A 24,483-nucleotide genomic window follows, 5' to 3' on the forward strand; every position below is an offset into this window, starting at 1 on the left:
CACGGACCAAAGAATGCATGGTTTTGCATGCTGCCTGCATCCTGCAGATGGGGCTTTGCTTCTTTGTGCAGACCGGTTGCTAGCATGCCACAGCCTGGTACCGGTCCACGGACCGGGGGTTGGAGACCCCTGTTATAATGGGCTCCATGGATATTTCATAGAAATGGAAAGAGAGACAGTTGGATCCTTGTCTCTTGATAATGGCCTTGCATTTATGGCTTCGCCTCATCATAATTCTTTTAACAATTGATTTCCCCCCCCCTCCTTATTTCAATTGCATTTTTGTTAATTGCTGTTCCTGATCTAATTTGTATCATTCATCTTCAAGGGCCTGAGTGATTTAGCGACTGAAGTTTCTAGTTATCGTGATTTATTTGCAAACAAGTCAGGAAAACAGGCTTTTAAGTCTGCATGAAATAGAGTGCATTCAAATTCAAGAAGAAGAAGAAGATTGACTGGTTGACCTCTTGGGATCGAACCAGCTGGCCAGGGACGCTGCTTAATGCCTGCATCCGATGAATGGAGAATGATACCTTGACTGAATTTAAGAGCTCAGTGGGGATAAAAGAAGCACCTTTTCAGAGAGGATCACCACTAAATGTTAGTAGTCCAAGATTGGAGTCCTTCTGCTCTAAGTAGTAGGCTTGGTGCCTACATGGCCAGCATGGTTGGCTGAGGAATTCTGGGAATTGAAGTCCACCGGTATTAAAGTTGCCATGATTGGACACCCCTGCACTGGAAGCAGCATGTTGGAGATAAGAAAAGATCCCCTTTCTGATATTAAACTCTGCTCCTCCTCAGATGAAAACCATAGAGTAGTAGACTAACACAGTTCTCCTACTGTAGTGTCTTCTCTGCAGTGTTCTTCCTCCCTTGGTTTCCTTCATCCTCATGGTCTTAGGGTGGTGTTCCTCAACCTTGGCTACCTGAGGATGTTAATAGTAATAACTTTCTTTCTTTCTTTCTTTCTTTCTTTCTTTCTTTCTTTCTTTCTTTCTTTCTTTCTTTCTTTCTTTCTTTCTTTCTTCCTTCCTTCCTTCCTTTTCTAGACAACCATGGAGAAGCACCTGAAGGCAAGACAAGAAGCAATGGATAGAAACTAACCAAAGAGAGAAGCAACCTAGAACTAAGGAGAAACTTCCTGACAGTTAGAACAATTAATCAGTGGAACAACCTGCCTCCAGAAGCTGTGAATGCTCCAACACTGGAAGTCTTTAAGAAGAGACTGGACAGCCATTTGTCTGAAATGGTATAGGGTTTCCTACCTGAGCAGGGGGTTGGACTAGATGACATCCAAGGTCCCTTCCAACATTATTATTATTATTATTATTATTATTATTATTATTATTATTATTATTATTATTATTATTATTATTATTATTATTTCTGGGAGTTGAACTCCACCCATCTTCAAGTGGCCAAGGCTGAGAAACTGACAACAATTAACCCAGTGGAAAGACTTGCTTTCAGAAGTTGTGGGCACTCCAACACTGGAGGTTTTTAAGAAGAGATTGGCCAATTATTTGTGTAAATGGTATAGGTTGGGCTAGAACACCTCCAAGGTCCCTCCCAACTCTGTTATTCTGTTACCTGTGCCCATTGTTCAGGTTGGTTTTGGCTGCCAGGACTTCTTAAAAGCTTTAGGTTTTCCTTCATTAGAAGCTCTTGAGAACTTTGGGCACAGCTGCCACGGAAGCGATCCAAAGTGCAGGTTCTAATGTGGCAGATGGAGAAAATGAATAAGCATATGACCGGAGGGAAATAATATTAATAACTATATTTGGTTTTAATTAAATGTAAAAACAACAATGTTCATTACCCTCCCAGAACAGGCCTTCCATTTCAGGGAGCGGCCTCTGAAAAAAGTTACCCCACCTCTGATTGATCTTGATTTAAAAGATTGAATTTATCCAAATTTATTGTAATTGACCCTTGCGTGGAAACCTTTTGAAATGCGTTGACAAGCAATGCTAGATGCCTTATTTTTACAAGGGAGTTAATTTTAGGCCAGAACCTTTAATTAATAGCATTCTTTGGTCTTGGTTGCACCCTTTTTGTGGAGCGTAGCTTCCAGCAAGTAGAGAGATCTACATAGTTATTTGCCAAATATGCTCGCACATCTCCATATTTGCACCCTGAGATTTGGATTTTGTGTGTCACTTGCTTCCCCCCCCACCCCCGCTGGAGATTTCCTATACAGGTAGGGCCTTTTTTGCCTTGACCCCCACCCTTTGGAACAACTTGCCCCAAGATGTGAGATCTGCCCCCACCCTTCTGATCTTTAAGGAGGAACCTGGCTGTGCCAGTTGGGCGTGAGGCTTGATTTGAAGAGCTGTAGGATGGTGTTGGATGGTTCAGGGATAGAGATGGCACCACTGTTGCTCTGCTCTAAGCTCATCTTTTACCCTTTTTAATCTCTTCTCATGTTAATAGGATTTTATATTTATAATGGGTTTTATATTGAGAACATAGAATAACAGGATTGGAAGGGACCTTAGCAATCTTCTAGTTCAAACCCCACCCCCGCTTAAGCAGGAGACCCTATACCAATCCAAACTAATAGTTGTCCAACCTCTTCCTTAAGATTTCCAGTGATGGAGCACCCACAACTTCTGCAGGCAAGCTGTTCCACTGATTAATTGTTCTCATTGTCAGGAAATTTCTCCTTAATTCTAGACCAGATCTCAGCTACATGAGATGGGCAGCCGTACAAACGTGATCAACGAACAAACATATTGAATAACACTTAGCTTCCATATCCACTTTACTTAATTTTGCGAATGTGATTCTCAAAAGAGTCCTTCTGCCCTGAAATTGATACAACCCTAACCTTGGATCATCTTGACAAATTGGAGGTCATCTAGTCCAACCCCCTGCTCAGGCAGGAAACCCTATCGCATTTCAGACAAATGGCTGTCCAGTCTCTTCTTAAAAACTTCCAGTGTTAGAGCATTCACCGCTTCTGGTGGCAGGTCGTTCCACCGGTGAATTGTTCTCATTGTCAGGAAATTTCTCCTGAATTCTAGACTGGATCCCTCTTTCATAATTTCTATTTTCATTAAATAGTAAGCTACCTAGAGTCTCCCCAGACAGCAAGATGGGTGGTATATAAATTTAGTAACAAATAAATAGAATAGGATTATAAAATTATTGGAGGGTGGCAAAAAAAGAAGAAAGGAAGATTTCAGGGTTGCAGATGACCCCTTAGCTAGTTCAGAGCATTTCATGTCACTCATCTAAGACTTTATGGCAACCTCTCTCTTAAGTTTGCTGGTATTTTTACGTCTGGCTGGTATTATGCTTCTCTTGCAGACACGGGGGGGGGGGATATGGCGTGCACGAGGCTCGTTGTGGCTCACAGCAAAGGGCAGCGGGCACCACAAAGCAGACAATGAATTTTCGGGCCAGACATGTAAGCAAAACTCAGGAATGCAGGAAGCAGGATTCTTTTATTTACAAAAGGATGCAAATGAGGAAAGAGCCATAAGGAGGAAGAACATCTCCCGATCAGCTGTTGGAGCCATGTTTCAAAACGTACAAAGGCTTCCGACAGGTCCCCGGGGAACAGTTGAGAGGGAACGGAAAATTTTTTAAAAGCAGACTAAGCAACGTTGCCCTGAATTGTAGATGATCTGCAGTCTGCTTTCTGTTCTGGGAGATATTGATAAATGTTTATTATTTTCTTGGTGTGTGTGTTTTGGCAAGCTTTTCCTGCTCAAAGCTGCACACTGTTGATTGGCTGGAGTGAAGCAGTTTCGGCATTCGTCGCCTTCAACTGAGCAGCCTCTGTGCCTTTTGCCCATCTAGAGAATCGGATTGGTGAGGTCACGGAAAAGGCCTGGAGCAGTGGAAGGTTGGAAGTGAAATTGTTGCTGCCTTCGAAGGATGGCCGGGCAGCTGGGTGATTCAGGAATTCTGGACTGAGTAAACTAGCACCCGGGATATTTTGGGGTGCCTTTTTTTGAAGGGTTATTATCGGGCGCCAAGAATCAAGATCATTACGTTCAGAATAACAGATCTGGAAGGGACCTTGGGGGTCTTCTAGTCCAACCCGCTGCTCAACCCTATGCTATTTCAGACAAAGGGTTGTCCAATCTCTTCTTAAAAACCTCTGGTGATGGAGCATCCACAATCTCAGGAGCCAAGTCATGAAGTTCAAGAACAGAAGATTTATTATCACAGCCTATACACAAGAATTTAGTCAACTAACGGTCAACGCTAAATTGGCGCTAGAGAAGAGCCAATGAAATTCAAGAGGGGATGGACTTGGGTCTTTTGTGGGAACGCAAGGACTCTAAACTGACAGCTTGTTTAACTTCGCCCTCCAGCTCGGCCTGCTCTTCTCTCGCAGCTCATTTGTTGACCCCCCCTCACCCCCCCCGGTTAGGCTGCCACAGTATCGTAGGAGAATTTATTTCTGATTTGGAACTCGAATGAGAATATACCGCACTTCCCCAATCGGTAGGCAAGCTGGAACACAGCTATCCTGTTATGGCAGGCTTCCGAAGCAATCAGTGTGCATTGACGAGATATGCAAAAAGTGTGCTTCTTAGTGAGAAGAGATATAAATATCATAAGATCATGATGGTATATTTTAGAGCAGTGGTTCTCAACCTTTGATGACTTTAAGCTGGGTGGACTTCAATTCCCAGAATTCCCCAGCCAGCACGTCTCATGACGTCCACCCGTCTCAAAGTTGCCAATGTTGAGAAATCCTACTCTAATTCATCCTCCCTCCCTCCCACCCTCCCTCCTATTTTCGCCCCTCCTCCAATTCCTTTGCTGTGACGTTAAGACGCTTTCCCCTCATCAGGTTTTGCTGCGGTTGATCTCTGGTGTGTCTTGCACATGTCCCAGCCTTGTAAGGCTTGTTAATATTTTATCATTTTGATATACAGGGAATTAATTACTGTCAACAGAGCAGATTTTAATCTAATCAGCTATTCTGCACGCGGCATCCATTGCAGACATCAAAGTCAGCATCAAAGAGCTTGGAATGAAAGCACACACTGTGCTTCCTAGGCAAGGCACAACCCCATTTGCAAGGATACCTGCCCAATAGCAATCTTGGCATGCCCGGCTCCCCTGCCCTTGCTCAACTCCCGGAGTTTTGAGAGGCGTTTCCAGGACTAATGGTTCTCACAAGACTTGACAGGCTTAGCAATGTCACAGGAAAAGCTAGTGGCAGGACACCAGCTCAGTGCCTCCCCATTTCAACCTGCCTTTGCTGATTTTCCTGGCTCTCAGCAGTTGCACGGGTGAAACAAACAGGTCCCTTGACTTGTTTCGAGCCTTAATTGACATTACCTTAATGTCTTGCTTTTCTTCAAGAATATCATCTCCTTAGTTGGATTCTCATAACAATTCTGCAAGGAAGGATTGGGCTGAGAGAGAGAGAGAGCTGGCTTGGATCTTGGGTTGTGGAAACCAGCTGTTGCAGTAGATAAACTATGAATTACAGTTTAGCATGTGGCGTGAATCCAACTGACTGGAGACGATTGGTAAATAAGACTTGGGTACGGACCACATGATAATGTCATTCATGCAGTGAGCCTGAGTTGGTGGAGATAATGGAGGACAGGGAGGCCTGGCATGCTGTGGTCCCTAGGATTGCAAAGAGTTGGATACAACTTAGCCACTCAGCAACAGGGACCACCAGTCCCAAAGTCACCTAGAGATCTTTATGGCTGGGTAGATCTGAATCTGCTCCTTCCCAGTCCCAACCTATCACTGTTCTATGGGTGGGGTGCCACTTAATGCCTTGTAGATTTTTTAGATTCTCTAATCCAGAGGTCCCCAACCTTTTGGGCACTGGGGACCGGTTCCGTGGAGAGATGTTTTTCCGCGGACCGGAGGGTGCATGGTTTTGTCTACTGCCTGCATCTCGCAGATGGGGCTTTGCTTGTTTGTGTGGACCGGTTGCTGGCATGCCGCAGACCGGTATTGGTCCACGGACTGGGGATTGGGGACCCCCTGCTCTAATCTTTGCTACTGGTGATGCTGGCTGAATTCAAGCAAGGCGTATTCCCAGCCAACCTTCTTATTTGATGCCTCTGCTGATCCTATTCCTTCTTTCCACTTATTTTCTCTTTGCTGCTGTCCTGCGCGCTCTTCCCCCCTGGAGTACTTACGCTGTAGTCACTCTAGACCTGTCTACCTGCACCTGGCTATTTGGACAAAGCAAACAAGTATTTTATGTTTTGCAGCCCAATGGCTGATGGCTCCCTTGTTCCCTTGTCCAAATGAGATGATGCCTGTGGCTGTCTCCCAGTCTTTGTTTTTTAATTGTTCTCAGCATATCCCTACTTTGGACTTTCAATGTGATCTTTCTTCTTCTTTTCAACTGGGTCCAGTTCTCAGATGGGACAAAGACCCTGTGGTTTTCTTGGCAAGGTTTTCCAGAAGTGGTTTGCTATTTTCTCTTTCCTAGGGCTGAGAGACAGTGAGTGGCCCAAGGTCACCCAGCTGGTTTTGTGCCTAAGGCAGGACAAGAACTCCCAGTCTCCCACTTTCTAGCCTGCTGACTTAACCACAACACTAAACTGGCTCTCTGCTTTGATCTTAGCCCATTTTAAATACAGGTGAACTCTTATAGGTTATTATGTTATGACTAAATTTGGCACTTGGATATCTAGAAGAAGAAAATCTGAATTATTTGAAGTAGCAGCTATATCGCCTGTATCAAGGTCTTAGACTCCGAAATGATCTTTATAGATTTGATTTCAAAATCCATTATATTGGGGAAGATTTTTTTTAAAAAGATCCTTCTCATCTCCAGCTCCCTTTGCAAGGAGTTCTTCCCCTTTGCATTACTTTTAAAACCGGAGTTGAAAACTCCATTTTTCTCGTGCAGCTTGTGGTTGAGATGCTCAGGGAGCTTTTGATTATTTTAGTAGTTTATATGGCAGCGAGATTTACATTGTTCTCCCGCCACTGCCCCCGCCTTTCTAACCATTTAAGTTGTTTTTTGTATGAACGTGTTGAGCTGTGTGATGGTTTTTTTAGACTGCTGTTCTAGTGTTCCAGTTTTACTGGAACAAGATGTTTTAGTTTAGCTTTTTTGTAATGCCTGTAAGCTGCCTTGGCAGAATTATTCAGCTTCCTTCAAAGACCGAGACATGAATACTCAAAATAAATAAACTATTGGTCTTAACTAATTGCTATTGGACTGCTGTACCCACCTGCTATTAAAAGGAAAGCATTTCTGTTTTGAACCCCATCTTCCCCTATTAACCAAACGTAGTTCCTGTTTGCAATGTTAAAGGGAAAAAACACACAGAAAATTATAAAAATCGCCTTTGGTCCCTTAAATATCTCCCAATTACCTACAACTTTGGGCTGTGCTCGCTCTAGTATAGATACTCCTTGACTTACAAGAGTTTGCTTAGTGACACTTCGAAGTTACAACGCTGCTGAAAAAAGGGACCCACAACCATTTTTCACACTGATGACCGTTGCAGCATCCCTGTGGTGACGTAATTTATGTAATTTTGGATGCTCAGCAGCTGGCTCATACTTATGACGGTTGCAGCGTGCCAGGGTCACGTGATCCCCTTCTGACAAGCAAATCCATGAGGAAGCCAGATTCGCTTAACAGGCATGTGACTAACAGGGATTCACGTAACAAACGTGGCAAGAAAAATGGGGCAAAACTCAAACAAATGTCTCACTTGGCAACATAAATTTTGGGCTCAATTGTGGTTGTACGTTGAGGACTACCTGTAACATTGTGATGTCACCAGGAACCTTCACAGCAGCTCTCAGAGGGTGGGGTCAAATAATGAAACAACAAAACAACAGCTGTCGAAGATGCCCATCCCTTGGTCTAGCACAGGAGTCTTCAAACTTGGCAACTCTAAGACTTGTGGACTTCGACTCCCAGATTTCCTCAGCCAGCCAGCCCATCCTAAAGTTGGCAAGGTTGAGAAGGTCTGGCAGAACTGGCATTGTGCCAAGGGTATCTTTGGCAAAGAAACCAACCTTGGTTGCCTTTTGAAGAAACATCTTGCTTTCTTGAAAGAGAGCCGGGCTTGGGAAATCTTTGTTCCCTGCGACTAGAGGATCTGCTTCATAACTGCCCAGAAGCACACACAACACAAATTCTTCCCAGGCTTTGTGGTTATTGATGCCCTTGTTCGCATTTCCTCAAGCTCTTGTTTGCATTTGTCAAAAATGGAGCAGTTGGGTCCTTGATCCTGTAGATTAGGAGGTTTAACAACAGGGACTGTGAGGCCATTTGGTTAGATTGTTTACAATAGCGTTAGATGCTTTCCTGACAGCTGGTCCCAAGCTTTGGTGCTCTGGGGAAAAAAAAAGAGATGAGAATTAAATCAGACACACTCTCTCCCCTCCCATCTAAATAGAAGAAGTTTCTTCTCTTCTAATTGGTGGCACAAATGAAAAGAACCAGGGCCAAATGGTGTCACCGGGGTTAAAAGCTAAGGTTTTGAGGTAAGTTAACTCACCTCGGCTCCAGTTAGCGATTAGGTAACACAAAACTCCACTTTACGCTAGAATTTGTATTGTTTTACTTCCTACCACACGTGACAAGCCATTATCCTGTTTGGGCCCCCTTGTTTATTCTGCATCTTTCCCTACCTACTTACGCAAACAAAATTCTGAAATCTTGCAAGGTGGTTGATTTTTTTTAAAAAAAATGTTGTTACTTTGGAAGTCTCTAGATAGAGCATTCCTCCATCCATTATTTTTTTTTAAAAAAATGCAAATTGGGAAGGATCACGGCGGAGGGCAAAGGTTAGAACTTCCCTTCTCTTCTCATAGCCTGCATGAAAAAGACGAGCGAGCTTTCAGTCCATGTTCAGTGTGATGGAATAAAGCCTGGGATCAAGTTGACAATTTCATCTTTGCCAGGGAGAAATTGACCCTTGTCAGCTTACGCCATCTCTCTCTCCTGTCAACTGGAGAAGATTTAGGAAATCCTGGCTTCCTCTGCAAGGTTTAGGAAGATAAAATTATGAAAGTCACGAAAGAGGCAGGAACTTGGGGGCATCCGGCCCCTTGGATGCCTGATGTCCCTTTTTGCAGATACTCAGCCCACGATGGCTGAAAATTGGTAAGATTTTCTACCAATTGGAAAAAGTTTCCCCCAAATCTCACCTCACCCATATAATCCTGGCAAGGATGACAGTTAGAACAATTAATCAGTGGAACTGGCTTGCCTTCAGAAGTTGTAGGTGCTTCATCACAGGAGGTGTTTTTAAGAAGTGACTGGATAACCATTTGTCTGAAATGATATAGGGTCTCCCCCTTGAGCAGGAGGTTGGACTAGAAGACCTCCAAGGTCCCTTCCAACTCTGTTCTTCTATCATCCTTGCAGCCCTTAGGTGCAAGACCCCTCGGCCCAAAATAAAAGTTAGCCACTCATTTATTCAATAGCAACGTAAAACTCGATGGAGCAAGAGTTCGGCTTGGTAAAAGACAACATTCAGTGTCTTGAAGAATTACGGTAGTTCACAGGTAGAATACCACGCAGAAAATTTCATATCAAGAAAAATTCTTCTCTCCTTGTTCAAATATTTGTCGGTTGTATAATGGACGAAACACTGTAAGTTGTTCTTGACTTGCAACCATTTGTTTAACGACCAATCAAAGTTACCAAGACATTGAAAAAAGGGGGTCCTAGCACTTACAATCATTGCAGGATTTCCACAGTCACGTGGTCAAACCAGCATGTGTTTACAACAGTTGTAGCATGGCAGGGTCATGTGATCATCCTTTGAGACCTTCCCAGTTGACTTCTGACACGGAAAGTCATTGGGGGAAGCCAGATCCACTTAATGATCACATGACTCCTGAAGCTGGCAGAGAAGGTCGCAAACGGGCAGTTACGTGAGAGTGGGATGCTGCAACCCATAGTAAATACACTCCAGTGACCAAGGCCCTGAGTTGTGATCAAATAACCACGGAGATGTTGCGATGGGCCATAATTAAGTGACTTTTTTTTTAGCACCATTGTAACTTTGAACAGTTGCTAAACAAGAGCATTGGTCTGATTGAATTTACACTTCATTGTAAGCTGTATAATGTCATTTGTTTAACACGGAATGTGACGCTACTCTTTAGGGCCCAATACAGCAGGTGAACCAGCTTGGCTTAAAATTCTTGGTTGCATTTATGCATGAAAACAGTCCTCTCTGTTTTTCTTCTTTTGGCCTTGCTTCTTTCCATCCACTTGTGCAGAAATGGCAGCATGGAAGAAATGAACTGGCAGTTTCAGTTTTGCTGTGTTGTCAGTTTCCTTCCTCAACGGAAGGCTTCATTCACCGCCCTGCTTTACCCCTCACCCTGAGTGCAAATCCTATTTCAATCTATTCATTATGACTTTGTGTCTCCGGTAGAGCGGTATGTATCACCCTGCCTCACAGTGACAAATTTGAAGACGTTCCAACACCTTATTACGGTTTTATTCGATCGATGGCCTTGTTTTATAGTGTGCCTGGCTAGGTTGGACTTTGATGGGTCTGAGAACATGCCATTAAGTGCGGAGGGCTGGCACATGTTAATTTAGGCTCTTGTGATCGGGTGCTGCAGGGATAAAATTGGGTTTCCACATTTCAGAAGGAAAAATCTCCCCACGCCTTATTTAATTCCTCTGGATTGCTGTGGAAAGGTTCCTTATTTACGTGCTTCAGCCTTTTCCAATCTGGCTGCAGATGATGGGTATGATGATCCAACTCATCTGTAGGGCCCTGCTTGGAGAACGCGTGATGGGTATGGGTAAAGACAGCAGGATTAAACCAGAACAAAAAGTGCCAGTTTGGTCAAGTGGTTAAGGTATCAGGCTTGAAGCTGGGACTTCTAGTCTTGTCTTAGGTGCGAAAGCCAGTTGGCTGACTCTGGGCCAATCGCCAGGAGACTGTGAGTTCTAGTCCCACCTTAAGCATGAAAGGCAGTTGGCTGACTCTGGGCCAATCGCCAGGAGACTGTGAGTTCTAGTCCCACCTTAAGCATGAAAGCCAATTGGGTGACTCTGGGCCAATCGCCAGGAGACTGTGAGTTCTAGTCCCACCTTAAGCATGAAAGCCAATTGGGTGACTCTGGGCCAATCGCCAGGAGACTGTGAGTTCTAGTCCCACCTTAAGCATGAAAGCCAATTGGGTGACTCTGGGCCAATCACCAGGAGACACTGAGTTCTAGTCCTACCTTAAACATGAAAGCCAGCTAGATAACTCTGGCCCAGTCCCTGTCTCTCAGCCCAACTCGCCTCACAGGGTTGTTGTGGGGCAAATAGGAGGAGGAAGGAGTATTGGATATGTTCATCACCTTGAGTTATTTATAAAAATAATAAAAGCAGGATAAAACATCTAACAAAAGGGCCAATACTACCTCAGATGCTCAAACTGTGGCCTTGCCAGCTGCCTCTTGAAAGTTGCCATCAAATTGTAGCACTGAGTATGGAAGAATAATTAACTACAGATAAGCAGTACTATTGCCAAGTTCTGCTATTTAATTCAAATTGAATTCAATTAAATTCTGCCAAATTTTGAGTAATGTATATTTCTGTATCCTACTGTATGGGTGATCTAGTGCATGTTTTCTAGAAACTGGGTATAGCCAGTAAAGAAGTTGTTTGCTCCTGATTTAAAGTACCATTAGATGCATTGATTCAAATCAAAGGGAATTGAAACAGGGAAGGCTCATCCTTTTGAATCTTGTAGACCAGGAGCAATTGTTAAGAAAATAAAATTTGGTGGGAACTGGCAAACTTCTCTTCCGTAGTAGGGAAGGCTATCTGGCTATTAAAAAAAAACCCCAGCCACTAACAGTAAAATTAATCCTAAAATTGGAAAGGGATTTAGAAATAACTCATAACTCTGTGCTGATAAGGTCTTAGCTGCCAGTGAAGTCTCCTTATAAGCAAAAAGTATAGGATTATTTCCAGGATAAACTTAGTGTAAACTCTGTTTAGGATTAAGTTCCAGGACAAGTGTAATTTACCAACATTTAGATAGAAATTAGCATTTGCCGTCCTTGTTCTCTAGATCTTCCACTGCACCATCGTTGAAAGATTCTGCAGATTGCTATGTAAACTAGAGGACAGTAACAATAGAGCATCATGCATAATTCCTCTGATAGGGTTTGTAGACTCTCAATGAACATGTAAGACTTGAATGCTTATCAGAGTGTAAAATCTATTGACGTGTTTGGTCTTGTTGGAAAGAGTGTGGATAAGAATGCCAACATCTTTTGAGGATGCATTATGAAATCCAGAGAACGTTAATCCTTGATTTAAAAACATACTTAAATGTTCTTAAATGTCCTTCCTCCTGAGGTGAAGCTGGCTCCAACCCTATTGACTTTCCAGAAAGCTCTTGAAACATGGTTTGGTCAACAGGCCTGGAGATTCCATGGTAGATAGTTCCATGATGTCAATCAAAGAGCATCTTTGTAGCTCAGGGATGACCTGTGAAGTCCTTGGTGCTCTCTCAGCTTGTTTACTTGCAGATGTTTCATTACCCAACTAGGTAACATCTTCAGTGCTGAAGATGTTACTGTCAAGTTTCAAAGCACAGTCTTGCTGGTGTGAAAAATATTCCTTCTCAACTTGCCAACAAACCTGGGTGGAGGGAAGGGATTGGAATGTGAGATGTGAAGACCAAGAGGCCAGACCCTGAGATTCCAGGACATTCTATCAAGTGTCTGGGCAGACTTGAAGATGCTTTGTCATAACAATATTTTCCTGCTTGATTGGGCAATGTGACGTGGCCAGGAGGGAGGAGGAAGAATCCTATGCTTTTACTATGTGTATTTGGGAGGGGTCTGGCTCGAGCTGGTTTTGCAGTCATGATGTGCCAAATTGGTGCACTCAATAAAGTTTTACATTTAGAGATTGGAATGTCTTGAAGATGTTTGCTTGGTTGGGTTCATCAGTCAGAACCATGACAGTTACCTAGTTGGTAATGAAACATCTGTAATAAAACAACCAAGCTCTGAGAACACCAAGGATTCCATGTTTAAAATGAAGTTTGACTAAATGTACTCTCTCTCTATTCATTAGTCATTTCAAAATATTTTAAACTTATTTTGGTTGCCTGTTTAATGGGTTTTTATCTATTTGGACCGCTTTATTGGGTACACTGCCCAGTGTTGCTATATGAGATGGGCAGCCATATAAACGTGATAAAACAAACATATCGAATAACATTTAGTTTCCATATCCACTTTATTTAATTTTGCGAATGTGATTCTCAAAAGAGTCCTTCTGCCCTGAAATTGATACAAGCCTGCCTTAGATCATCTTGACAAATTAAGATTCCGATGCTTCCCATCAGCTTTTGTAGGGAATAAATGAAAAATGCTGCTTTTCAACAACTGTGTAACATGTTCCCTTGTGTGGTGGAGGAGTATAAAATTACATATGTAGTGAAGAAATAGTAGAATCTAACATTGTGCAATGAAAGTAAAAGTCAGCTTAGGCTAGATAACAGAAATACCGTGTCATGAAATAATAATGATGATAATAATAATAATAATAATAATAATAATAATAATAATAATAATAATAATAATAATAATACAACTGCGCTACTCGGAACATCTTACATTTTAAGGAGATACCTGGTTGATATTTATTTATTTTTATTTTTATTACATTTATATCCCGCCCTTCTCCGAAGACTCAGGGCGGCTTACAAGCTAGGATGCTGGCAGCAACCCGTGTCAACCATTAGTGCCAGTCAATTTGAGTGTTCAGTTGACTGAGTTTCATGTTTAATGAATAAAAGTTATATAATAATAATAATAATAATAATAATAATAATAATAATAATAATAATAATAATTTTATAATAATAAAAATAATTTGGAAGGGACTTTGGAGGTCATCTAGTCCAACCCCCTTATAGCATTTCAGACAAATGGCTGTCCAGTCTCTTCTTAAAAACTTCCAGTGTTGGAGCATTCACCGCTTCTGGAGGCAGGTTGTTCCACTGGTTAGTTGTTTGAACTGTCAGGAAGTTTCTCCTTAGTTCTAGGTTGCTTCTCTGTTTGGTTAGTTTTCATCTGTTGCTTCTTGTCCTGCCCTTAGCTGCTTTGGAGAATGCATGGTTCAATGGTCAATGATCCGATCAAAGAATGTCGATTGGTGGCCCCCAGGGGGAGGGCGTTCTCTGTGGGCGCGCCAGACCTGTGGAACCGCATTCCGGTTGAGCTCCGGATGGCCCCCGACCTGCGCTCCTTCCGGCATGATTTAAAAACCTATCTATTTGAGCAATCTGGCCAGGTCTGATGGGTTTGGGGTTGGATTTAAATAAGTTTTAACACATTTTTAGTATTGTATTTTGGGGCATAATTATTTAATTCTTTTTAATCTCTTTTTTAACTTTTGTATTTACATTTTGATATTTATTGCCCTGTACACCGCCCTGAGTCCTTTGGGAGAAGGGCGGTATAAAAATTTAATAAATAAATAAATAAATTCACATAGAGTTGGCCACGGATGCTTTAGAAGATCAGACAAATTATGGAGGATGAAATTTGCAATGGCTGTCATGTATCCAATGTCAGGTACTATATACTAGCTGTGGATAAAGACATGTCCAACCTGTGGGTTTTGGACAATTTGAAGCACAGTTACAAACTAGTCAGAATCTTGCTGTGCTCAAACAGATTCTTTTCATGGTAGGCATTGAACTTGGGCAATTACGATTCACTGCTGAGTTACAACATTGACTGAGGATATGAGTGAACGAATAAAGGAGTGAATGCTGAACATTTAAGCAGACGTTTTAATGCTGTCTGTGGGTTTTTTTAATGCTTTCTACTGTCTTTATTGTTTTAAAATGCTTTTTCAAATTTTTAATGGTAGGTGTTCTGGATTGAAAGCCAGCCAGAAGCATTTCTTGAGATGGGCGGCTACAGAAACCACCAATCAATTAAGCAAACGAATAAAACATAATCTTTTAGTACTTTCACTGATGGGAGATGAGGATTCTTGAGCAGGTGGAGAAAAACCAGCCGATTTCAGGTTGAGATATGGGCAGTTTTGTCAGAGGACACCGCGGAGATAAACTTGGTGGACTTCCATAAACTCATATCAGACTTGGAATCTTAGGCTTGGTGGTAGAGAAGGCCAGATTTGAAGGTACTCTGGAAGTAGTCTTATTTGATTATATCAGGGAAGCTGCAGAACCCTCAAATGCTGCTCTGGATTACTCTTTCCTGGAGACCGGGTGGGAAATGCCTGGCTTTAAACATGTTCCTTTCTCTCCATACTCCCATTTTCTTTTGCAGATGACTGACCTGCCTCCCTCCTTTTTAACACTGAAGCCAGATTGTTTTAACTAAAGATGGAAACACTGGAGTCGGAACTGACTTGTCCAATTTGCTTAGAGTTGTTCGAAGACCCCCTCCTTCTGCCGTGTGCTCACAGCCTCTGCTTTAGCTGCGCCCACCGCATCTTGGTTTCCAGCTGCTCCTCTGGCGAGAACCTTGAACCCATCACTGCCTTCCAGTGCCCCACTTGTCGACATGTCATCTCTCTTAACCATCGGGGCCTAGAAGGCCTTAAACGCAATGTGACCTTGCAGAATATCATTGACCGATTCCAGAAGGCCTCTCTGAGTGGGCCCAGTTCCCCCAGTGACAACTACCGCGAGAGAACCTATCGCCACAGCCCGACCATGTCGACAGTGGTGGACCGGATAGCTTGCCAGTTCTGCGAGCAGGACCCTCCCCGCGACGCCGTCAAGACCTGCATTACTTGCGAGGTGTCCTACTGTGACCGCTGCCTGCGGGCCACCCATCCCAATAAGAAGCCATTCACCAGCCACCGGTTGGTGGAGCCTGTGCCGGACACTCACTTCCGGGGGCTGATGTGCCTTGAGCACGAGAATGAGAAAGTGAACATGTACTGTGTGGCTGATGACCAGCTCATCTGTGCCTTATGTAAACTGGTGGGGAGGCACCGGGATCACCAAGTGGCGTCCCTGAGTGACCGGTTTGAGAAACTGAAGGTAAGTACAGGTGGGCAGGCGAAGCAGGGACGGGGGCCATATTAAAAGTCCAGGCCATTTTTTTGGGGGGGGTAACAAGGTGGAATTTAGATATAATCCAGCCTCGGTTTTGAAAGTGGCACATTGGGTGAACAGGAGAGTGGACATTATTTGGATTGAACCATCATAGTAAAACTTCTTTCATCCTCTCTGTCTTTTACTTGGGCTGGAATCAACACTCTTATTCAAAGGAGGAACTTTGTTTGGGGGTGGGGTGGGGGGCATTGTTAATAATCCTGCGATTGTGTCCCAGACTAACCAGGATACAGGATGAATTGTGATTGACAAAATCAGGACTTTAGTTTTTGGATAAATGCAGTGCTTTGGATTCCAAGGGACGAAGATGCTTCAGCACTCAATAGCTCTTGGTGACTCTTTAAAGCAGCTGCATCTTGTTCTTTCTTCCACAACTGTAGAGCCATTCTGAGAGAAGATACATTTGGTGTAAGTCATTTCCAGAAGATAGTAGTGTATGTCCACCTGTATAGCACCTTTTATATCTTCCTATCTGTCCTGCACAGCTGGAATAGCTTGACAACAGCTGTATCTTGAGCCTGAAGTCTTTCTTAACATTTACTCCCAGAGAAGGGTAGCTGCTAAATGGCTGCCAGAGGTGACTCAGCCTTCCAAACTTCTGGAGGGCTGCATGAAACCATTGGGTGACACGGTGACTGTGGGAAAGAGGCATAATGGCGTTTGGGGTTTATGTTGTGCCAGATTTGGAAGGTAATGGAAGGAGGAGGCTGGTGGGACAGGCCTGCCTGACATTCCCACCTTTAAATCCCATCTTCCTCAAATCTGAGAGATATCCTGAAATTGCACCACTTCTGTTGCTGAGTTTTAATGATGGGATCTTTGGGTGTTGGTGAGTCATCTGGAACCTCTGGGCGGTTGGTTACGCGTCTTACTCTAGTGACTGGTTGCTCTTTTTAATAGACACATTTGCACTCAACAATATTTGCATGTGTCGTATCCTAGACAGTTGTGGGATTCAGATACGGGAACAAGCGGTTCTCTGTGTAGATGCCACTTCCGGAAGTCTGTTCTGGGCCTGGGCAATAAAAAAAATTTGCTACCAGTTCTGCCGAAGTGGTGCAAACCGGCTGAATCCCACCACTGATCCTAGAGTTATATGAAAATGGGGTTTTGATGGTCAGGATTCGGGAGCCCAGCCTTCTCCCGAGGAGGTCCTGCATTTTGTAAATGAGAGCCGATATAAAGGAGGAGACGGGGTGTCTACTCTGTGGGAGGAATTGGAGCCAACCTGTCCTAGGACGAATCATTCATTAAGGAATAACTTTGTTTTCAATGTGTTGAAGTCTGCTGCACCTTCAGTGGAACAACCTGCTTTTCTCCCCCCCTCCCTTCCCCCCCCTTCCTCTCAGTTACTTGAGGGTGTTTGCAAGTCAGATTTCAGCTGCACGAGGTAATAAATGTTTTGAGCCAGCCTGCCTTGGGGAAAATAGACAACTGATGCCATTTCGGATCTAGCGGCTGTTGACAAACTGGTTTTATGCTTTGAGGGAGGTTTGATTTATGGCTGTCAGGGCTGACAGTCACAGCCTTAGTCTGAAATGTGCAGAATTTCTATAGACTCTTTTCTAGCATATTAATTTTTGATGTTGCACCTGCTCCCCTAGGAGCTGTTTATGCCTATGCACAAGCTACCGTAGGCCTTAATTGCCCTTTTTAATTTTAGATATAGTTTCTTTGACAGTAAGAGGCACATGTTCAGAGATGCTGGCCTGTGTGGTAAGGCATCTGGAGGGTGATCCATCAGATCCAGTTTTGCATCTACGTCTGAAGGAGGCAAAAAATTAGAATATACAGATCCTTCTTTCTCTTGGCTTGTTCAATTGTCAAGGAAGGATACTTTCTCACTTTTCCAGCCCAATCAGATCTACTATCCCAACCCAGCACCCTCTACTTATTAGTGGCAGGATTTATAGAAGATGGAGACAGCTTTTCCACTGAGAACTTCATGAGGAATTTGTCAATGATCCAAATTCCATTGAGAATTTCACTGGTGGTTTGTTACCGGTGGTCCAAATTCCATTAAGAATTTCATTGGGAATTTGTTAAGGGTCCAAAATTCCCTTGAAGATTTCTTTGGGAGTGTATTAATGAGTTCAAATGGCATTGAAGATTTCATTTGGGATGTACTAATGGTCCAAATTCTAAAAAAAATGTATTTGATTCCATGCAGTAAAAATGAAAATTAAAGAGCATTTTTTTAACATTTAAAACATAAGAGCAAAAAAATAACCAAGTTTAGGTTTGTACTTACAGATCTTTAGAACAAACCTAGTCTGACTTTATGCTGGGATTGCAAATATCATCAATTTCAGCAATTTGGCAGTTCCAACCCATTTTAAGAAGACCAGATTGAGATAGATGGATTTAGAATTTGGAAGGCAAATTTTGCAGTTTACTAAGTTACAGAAAATAACCTAGAAGGAGCTGTGCCACTCGACAAGAGTTTCTAGAAGATTAAAAGGAGAAATCCCAAAGATTTCTCCTTTTAAAAAAGAAATCTGTGGTTTTTTCATCTTTGCCAAACTGGTTAAAACTGTCAAGAGAGCCAGATCAAAGCTGAGCTGCTTCAGTTTGATTTTTTTTTCCTTTCCATTTTAGCCAGGGATTTGGAAATTCAGAGCATTTCTATTCAGTGTCCTAACCCTTAAGTAGAAAAATGCATTTCCTGCAACATTCACAATGGGGTTTTAAACTAACAGGAAGGGTCATCTGCAGCATTAAGAAGCATTATGCACAATGCTGGATTTTCATTTCAGACAGCAGACGTGTGCGCATAAAAGAGTAATGTTGATCTTTCTGACTTATATGTGCCTGTTACATATTTGTGGTACCAACGGGCTATTCTGCTGATATTCTACAGTGTCATCCTAAATATTCTGCTCGTGTTTGATTTAACGGAAGATACATGATCTCTTGGGAAATTAAAAGTCATGCAGCATATAGGCGAGGGGTGCGATGGCAGTTATAGATGCTGAGCTGGTCAGCTGCAAAGCTGTCAGCCTAGGTTCGAAACCCAAGTGCAGTGCGATGGGATGAGCTCCTGTTCCTGCCTCTCCACCAGTTCAAAAGCATGCAATTGAGAGTAGATAAATAGGTACCACTTCAGTGGGAAGGTAACGACGCTCTGTGCACCTTGGTGTATAATACTCGCCACATGGCCACGGAAAATGTCTTCAGATAATGCTGGCTTCCTTGGCTAAGAAATAGAGGTGAGCACCAGCCCATAGAGTTGGAAATGATTGGACAGGAAAACGTCTACCTTTAACACACACACACACACACACACACACACGCACGCATGCATGCACGCATGCACGCACACACACACACACACACACACACACATTTCTATGAGGAATTAGATCTTTAACCAACCAGCCACCTAGGCAATTTTCTCTGTCTCTGGCAGGATGAATTGAAAAGTATCTTGTCTTGTCTAAACAAATCTCATTGCAGATGTAAACTGTTTTCAGTTGTCTTACTTGTCACTCTCCAGATAAATACACTTTTTAGCCTAGCTCAGAAAAAACACTTTCAAACGTGCAAAGATCATACGGATGTTTATGAATACAAAGTTCACTTTTCCGGAAATAGAAATAGAATTCAAGGTGTTTACAATATTTAAAACGGGAAAGGAGAGAGGCTTTAAAGCAAATTATACATTGCAGGTATCCCTGATAAAGTAAAGCCTTCACCTATTTAAAACCGAAGGCCCACCACAATCCATTTACTTTGATTTGAAGTCCTGCTTTCTCGCGCAGAGAAGAGTTTTGTCGTTTTGGAGGTTTCCAGTTGAGGATTTTTTATTTTTCCCCCCCTAATCTAATCAGCAGTGCTTGCTTTCAGATGGACCCCGTTTCTCTCTCTTCTTTGAGGTGGGGGTAAGCATCCTTTTAGCAAGGCAAGCTGATTTGCTTCATTTCCTCAGCCTTTGAACACTTCAGCCTAAGGATGAGTTCCTTGTGATTCAGCTAGAAGGGTTTTGTCTTTTGCCCTCCCAGGGAATTGCTCTAGGAATGTGATGGATTAATTCATATTTATAACAGGTCTATTTCCGAGGTCTAGATGCATTCGGTCTGGCTACTGTGTCTGTTTCTATGTATGCAGAAACCCAGCCAGGGTGACTGGAATCAAAGAGAATTATTAAAAATTTCTCAAATATACCTATGCAATTAGAATCACATTAGCACTGTGTTATTTTAGCACAGTGATTCTAGAGCTCTCAGGATTGAAAAAAAGAAAATCTTAACAGCCCTTATGGAAGCTGGCAAGCTGAGCTTTGTATTCTGTGATTTTCACAGGGCAGTGGAGAAATTCGTGCTGAGGGTGGAATTCATTATGAATCTCGGAGCCTATAAAAAAAAGAAACTCTTTAGAGCTAAAGGTTTTAAATAAACTTGAAAATGTAAAGGTAATATTTCTGGATCTGACATTTTGAGCAAGCAGCACGAGCAAAAGTCAATCAAAACCCAGAGATTCTGTAACTCGTGTAACCATAGTTGAATGACCAAGTATCATGGCCAGTGTTGCAGAGATTCCACAATCTGGGTTTACTGGTTTAAGAATTTGAACCCGCCCACTGCAACTTTACAGAGTTTTTCTGGTAGAGATAATCCTGTGGCAGTAAAATTCCAAGCAGCTTTTGACATCCTTCCCTTGAATGACAAAGAACAATTAGCATCTTCAACTAAGACTGACTTGAATTTGTTAAGAGACTTGAGAATCCCTTCAATCAATGGGCGCCAATAATTCTGTCCTGGCATCAGGAATTAGGAAAAAAGTCTTGCTTTTATTTTGCATTGTGGTCTCTCGAAGTCTCAGACAGCAAATCACCCAGTGTGTTCTTTACTTATTTATTTTAAAAAAGGTGCACTGTGTTAATGGTTCCGGGTGGCTTACCGCATATACAGTGTAAAAGCATCCATTAACCACCCAACTAAACGCCCCATTAAAACATAATCAATATAAAGCAGAGTTGAAATAGAGGTCTTCAAAGGCTCTGAGAAACGAATGGCATTCAGAACTCCCAGCCGAATTCCAGTAAAGAGTGGGCCTCCTTCCTGATAGTTTATTCCACCTAGATCTCATCAGGAAAAAAAGGGAACTAGTCACTGAGGTCACCATTGTGCTGGAATCTCCAAAAAATATCCTGCTGGCAATCTAGCGATGTGAATATGGGGCAGAGGATGTGGGAATAGGTGGTCCTGTGAATATCTTGAGCTTAAATTAGGGATTATTTTTTGTACCATCTTAATTGCTGGTTAAGGAATTCCAGCTGGTGGGGTTTAGGAGAACAGCCTTTCCTGATGTGGTTCCCTCCCTCTGGAACATTGTCCTCCCCCACCCCTAGATGAGGTCCATATCCACCCTTTTGGTCTTCCAAAGGGGCCTGAAGACCTGGCTCTGCCAGTTGGCCTGGGACCCCCAATGGGAGCATGTCATTCTGGAAGGGATGAATGGACCACCTTGGCCCTTTCCTCCCCATCAATTTTGAACTGGTTCTAGTGTTACTATTTTGAAACTCAAATACTTTGACCACCTCATGAGAAGGAAGGACTCACTGGAGAAGAGCCTAATGCTGGGAAAGATTGAGGGCAATGGAAGAAGGGGACGACAGAGAATGAGGTGGCTGGATGGAGTCACTGAAGAAGTTGGCATGAGCCTAAATGGACTCCAGAAGATGGTAGAGGACAGGAAGGCCTGGAGGAACGTTGTCCATAGGGTCGCGATGGGTCGGACACGACTTCGCAGCTAACAACAACAACAAGTGTTACTATTTATTGTTTTAATGTTCTAGAGTTTTATACTGATATGTTATTCATTGTAAGCCACCCAGAGATGCCTCAAGGTGAGATGGGCAGCATAAAACTTTAATAAATGCACACATAGGTCAGTCCTGAAAATTTCTTTCCCTGGATTATTCTTTGACCTTAACTCAGTGGTGTTGGGTGGGGTGTCGGTGGGAGAAGGGTCCAAAAATCTTCCAAGATGCCAAGCTCAGAGTTGCAGTTGAAAGGTTCACAAGACCAAGAGGTGGGCCTTTGATCATGATGCCAGCTCTACCATCTTGCACATCTTGACCTCTTAACACACGGACACACTTGCCCTAACCTCTGGCATCCTTCTTGACCCTCTTCTTTCCAGTTACTTGATTTTTGACCTGCTGCAGCTGGGGTAATTCTTTGATTTCTTTGCCTTGCTTGTAGTTGACGATGATCAGTTTTCCCCCCCTCTCTGTGGGTCTTACTTCCAGTATTAGAAGCTGGTACAGAAGAAAGGGACGCGGTGGCTCAGTGGGTTAGGACGCTGAGCTTGTCGATCAGAAGGTCGGCAGTTTGGCGGGTCGAATCCCGAGTGCGGCGTAGCAGAGTGAGCGCCTGTTACTCGTCCCAGCTTCTGCCAACCTAGCAGTTCGAAAGCACGTAAAAATGCAAGTAGAAAAATAGGGACTGATATATACTAAAGCCCCCGGAGCCTGCAAACATCCAAAGGAAGGACCACTCCGGTGGGAAGGTAACAGCGTTCTGTGCGCCTTTGGCATCTAGTCATGCCGGCCACATGACCACGGAGACGTCCTCGGACAAGCGCTGGCTCTTCAGCTTTGAAACGGAGATGAGCACCGGCCCCTAGAGTCGGAAACGACTAGCACGCACGCACGTGCGGGGAAACCTTTACCTTTTTACAGAAGAGAAGAATAACCTGTTTTGAAGGACCGGGCTAGCGTGGGAAAAAGTTTTCTCGGACCCAATCCTGCGTTTTCTTCTACGGTTTTCAAAACAAGCCACCATCTCAGTCTTGGTTTTTTTCCATGAGTGGAGCTAAGAAGGAAATGATAGCCTTTCAGGTCTGAGATGGTTCATTTCACTCTTTTTAATGGAAGTAAAAAAAAAGGAAAGGTAAGGCTGGAGACTCACAATGTGACAATTGCTGATTCCTTTCCTACCTCCTCCTGCCCTTGTTCCATTTCTGGCGGTTCATCAAATGAAGCAATGGGTGAAGAAGGGAAGGCTGGTTACTGTTAAGAATCTAGCACTAAAGATCCAATGAAAAATAAAAGTAAATTATTGTAAAAGCCATAGCATGACCTAGATAAAAGTATCAGAGGCAGAGGAAAGGGGCAAGAATCGATGTCAGAGGAAACAGCTGGAGAACTGGAAACTCTTCACTGCCAATTTTTTTTTCAGGGGCGCAACATCTGAGACCCAAATTCAATAGGTTGATGCCCTGTTGATGCCCTCTCTCCTCCTTATTTCCCTCTCGGTCAAATATATGGATGACATATATGGATGACAGAACCCCAATAAGACAAATCTCTACCTGGAAAACGTTACAGACTAAAATTTTGTCAAAGGAAGAAAATTTTCCAGGTAGAGATTTGTCTTAATGGGGCTTTGTCATCTATATATTTTTGGTGGCATGACTGCAGCAGGATTATTGCTGTCAGGACTATCCCAATGACAGGCATTTAATAGGGATGTCAGAATCAGCCTAAAACACTGTTCTGCATCCTTTTGAAAATTTGGGGTTTTTAAAAAAATCCACATTACATTTATCCTTTTTGGTGCATTTCTCCTAATAGATACTGTTTTTCCTAACAGATACTGTTTCTCCTAATAGATAATGTTTTATAAATGATTTCCCGTGATTTATGCATCTGACTATACAATTCTTCCTAAGGGATATGTGTGTGTGCTTTAATGTTCTCCAGTGAATCCATCACTGGGAGAATAATTGTCCTGTGGTCTACTCACCAGCTCAGTGTAAGTTTGAGACAATTGATATGAAAATGCGAAGTATATGAATATTTCTCCTGCCTCAAATCCCCATCCTTTTGAATCCTGTGCCTTTGTTGGCTAGGAATTTTGGGACCTGTAGTTCAATACATCCGGATGGTAACTAGTATATAATATCAATTTCTCCCAATTTTGCTACCTAATGCAGCTTTGTCTCTTCTTTGTTTTATGGTTAGGCTATCTGGGATTGTTCAGAAGTATGTATGCCCAAGGGGAGAGTCAGAAACATTGAATATATAGACGTAGAGAGAGAATTTCAGTCCTATGCCAGGGTTCTGCTTTTGTGGGGGCATAATGCCTGTTCTTGTTTAAAGAATGATTCCAAGAGAAATAATATAGCACATACCTCCTGCTACCTTTGAGAATTGCTGAGCTCCAGGAGGCACTGATTCTTGACACATGTTTGGCTGCATAGACAGCAAAGGCAAAAAATAGCAGCTATTGTTTATTTCTACACTGTCAGGTGTGAAGAATCAGGGCCACATGTTAAGTTCCAGTTAAGCTGATTTATTGCTCCTGCCTAAACACAAGAATCTAGTCAACTAATGGTCAGCACTAAGTTGGTGCTAGATAAGAGTTAAAAGAATTCAAGAGAGGTTGGACTTAGAACATTTGTGGGAACATAATGATTCTAGGCTGAC

General features: G+C 42.9%; 1 protein-coding gene across 4 annotated transcripts in view; it reads left to right on the plus strand.

The window, feature by feature from the left end:
* Window positions 1-24,483, plus strand: part of MID2 (midline 2) — a 143,133-nt gene that overhangs the window by 17,042 nt on the left and 101,608 nt on the right. For all 4 annotated transcript variants that reach the window (XM_083371984.1, XM_083371987.1, XM_083371985.1 and 1 more), the window contains one exon: window positions 15,253-15,974. In XM_083371984.1, coding sequence (XP_083228110.1) covers window positions 15,309-15,974 — 666 coding nt within the window. In that variant the 5' untranslated portion in view covers window positions 15,253-15,308. The remainder of the gene's footprint in view (window positions 1-15,252; window positions 15,975-24,483) is intronic.

The sequence above is a fragment of the Vipera ursinii genome, assembly GCF_947247035.1.
Source record: "Vipera ursinii genome assembly, chromosome: 12".
Classification (NCBI taxonomy): Eukaryota; Metazoa; Chordata; class Lepidosauria; order Squamata; family Viperidae; genus Vipera; species Vipera ursinii.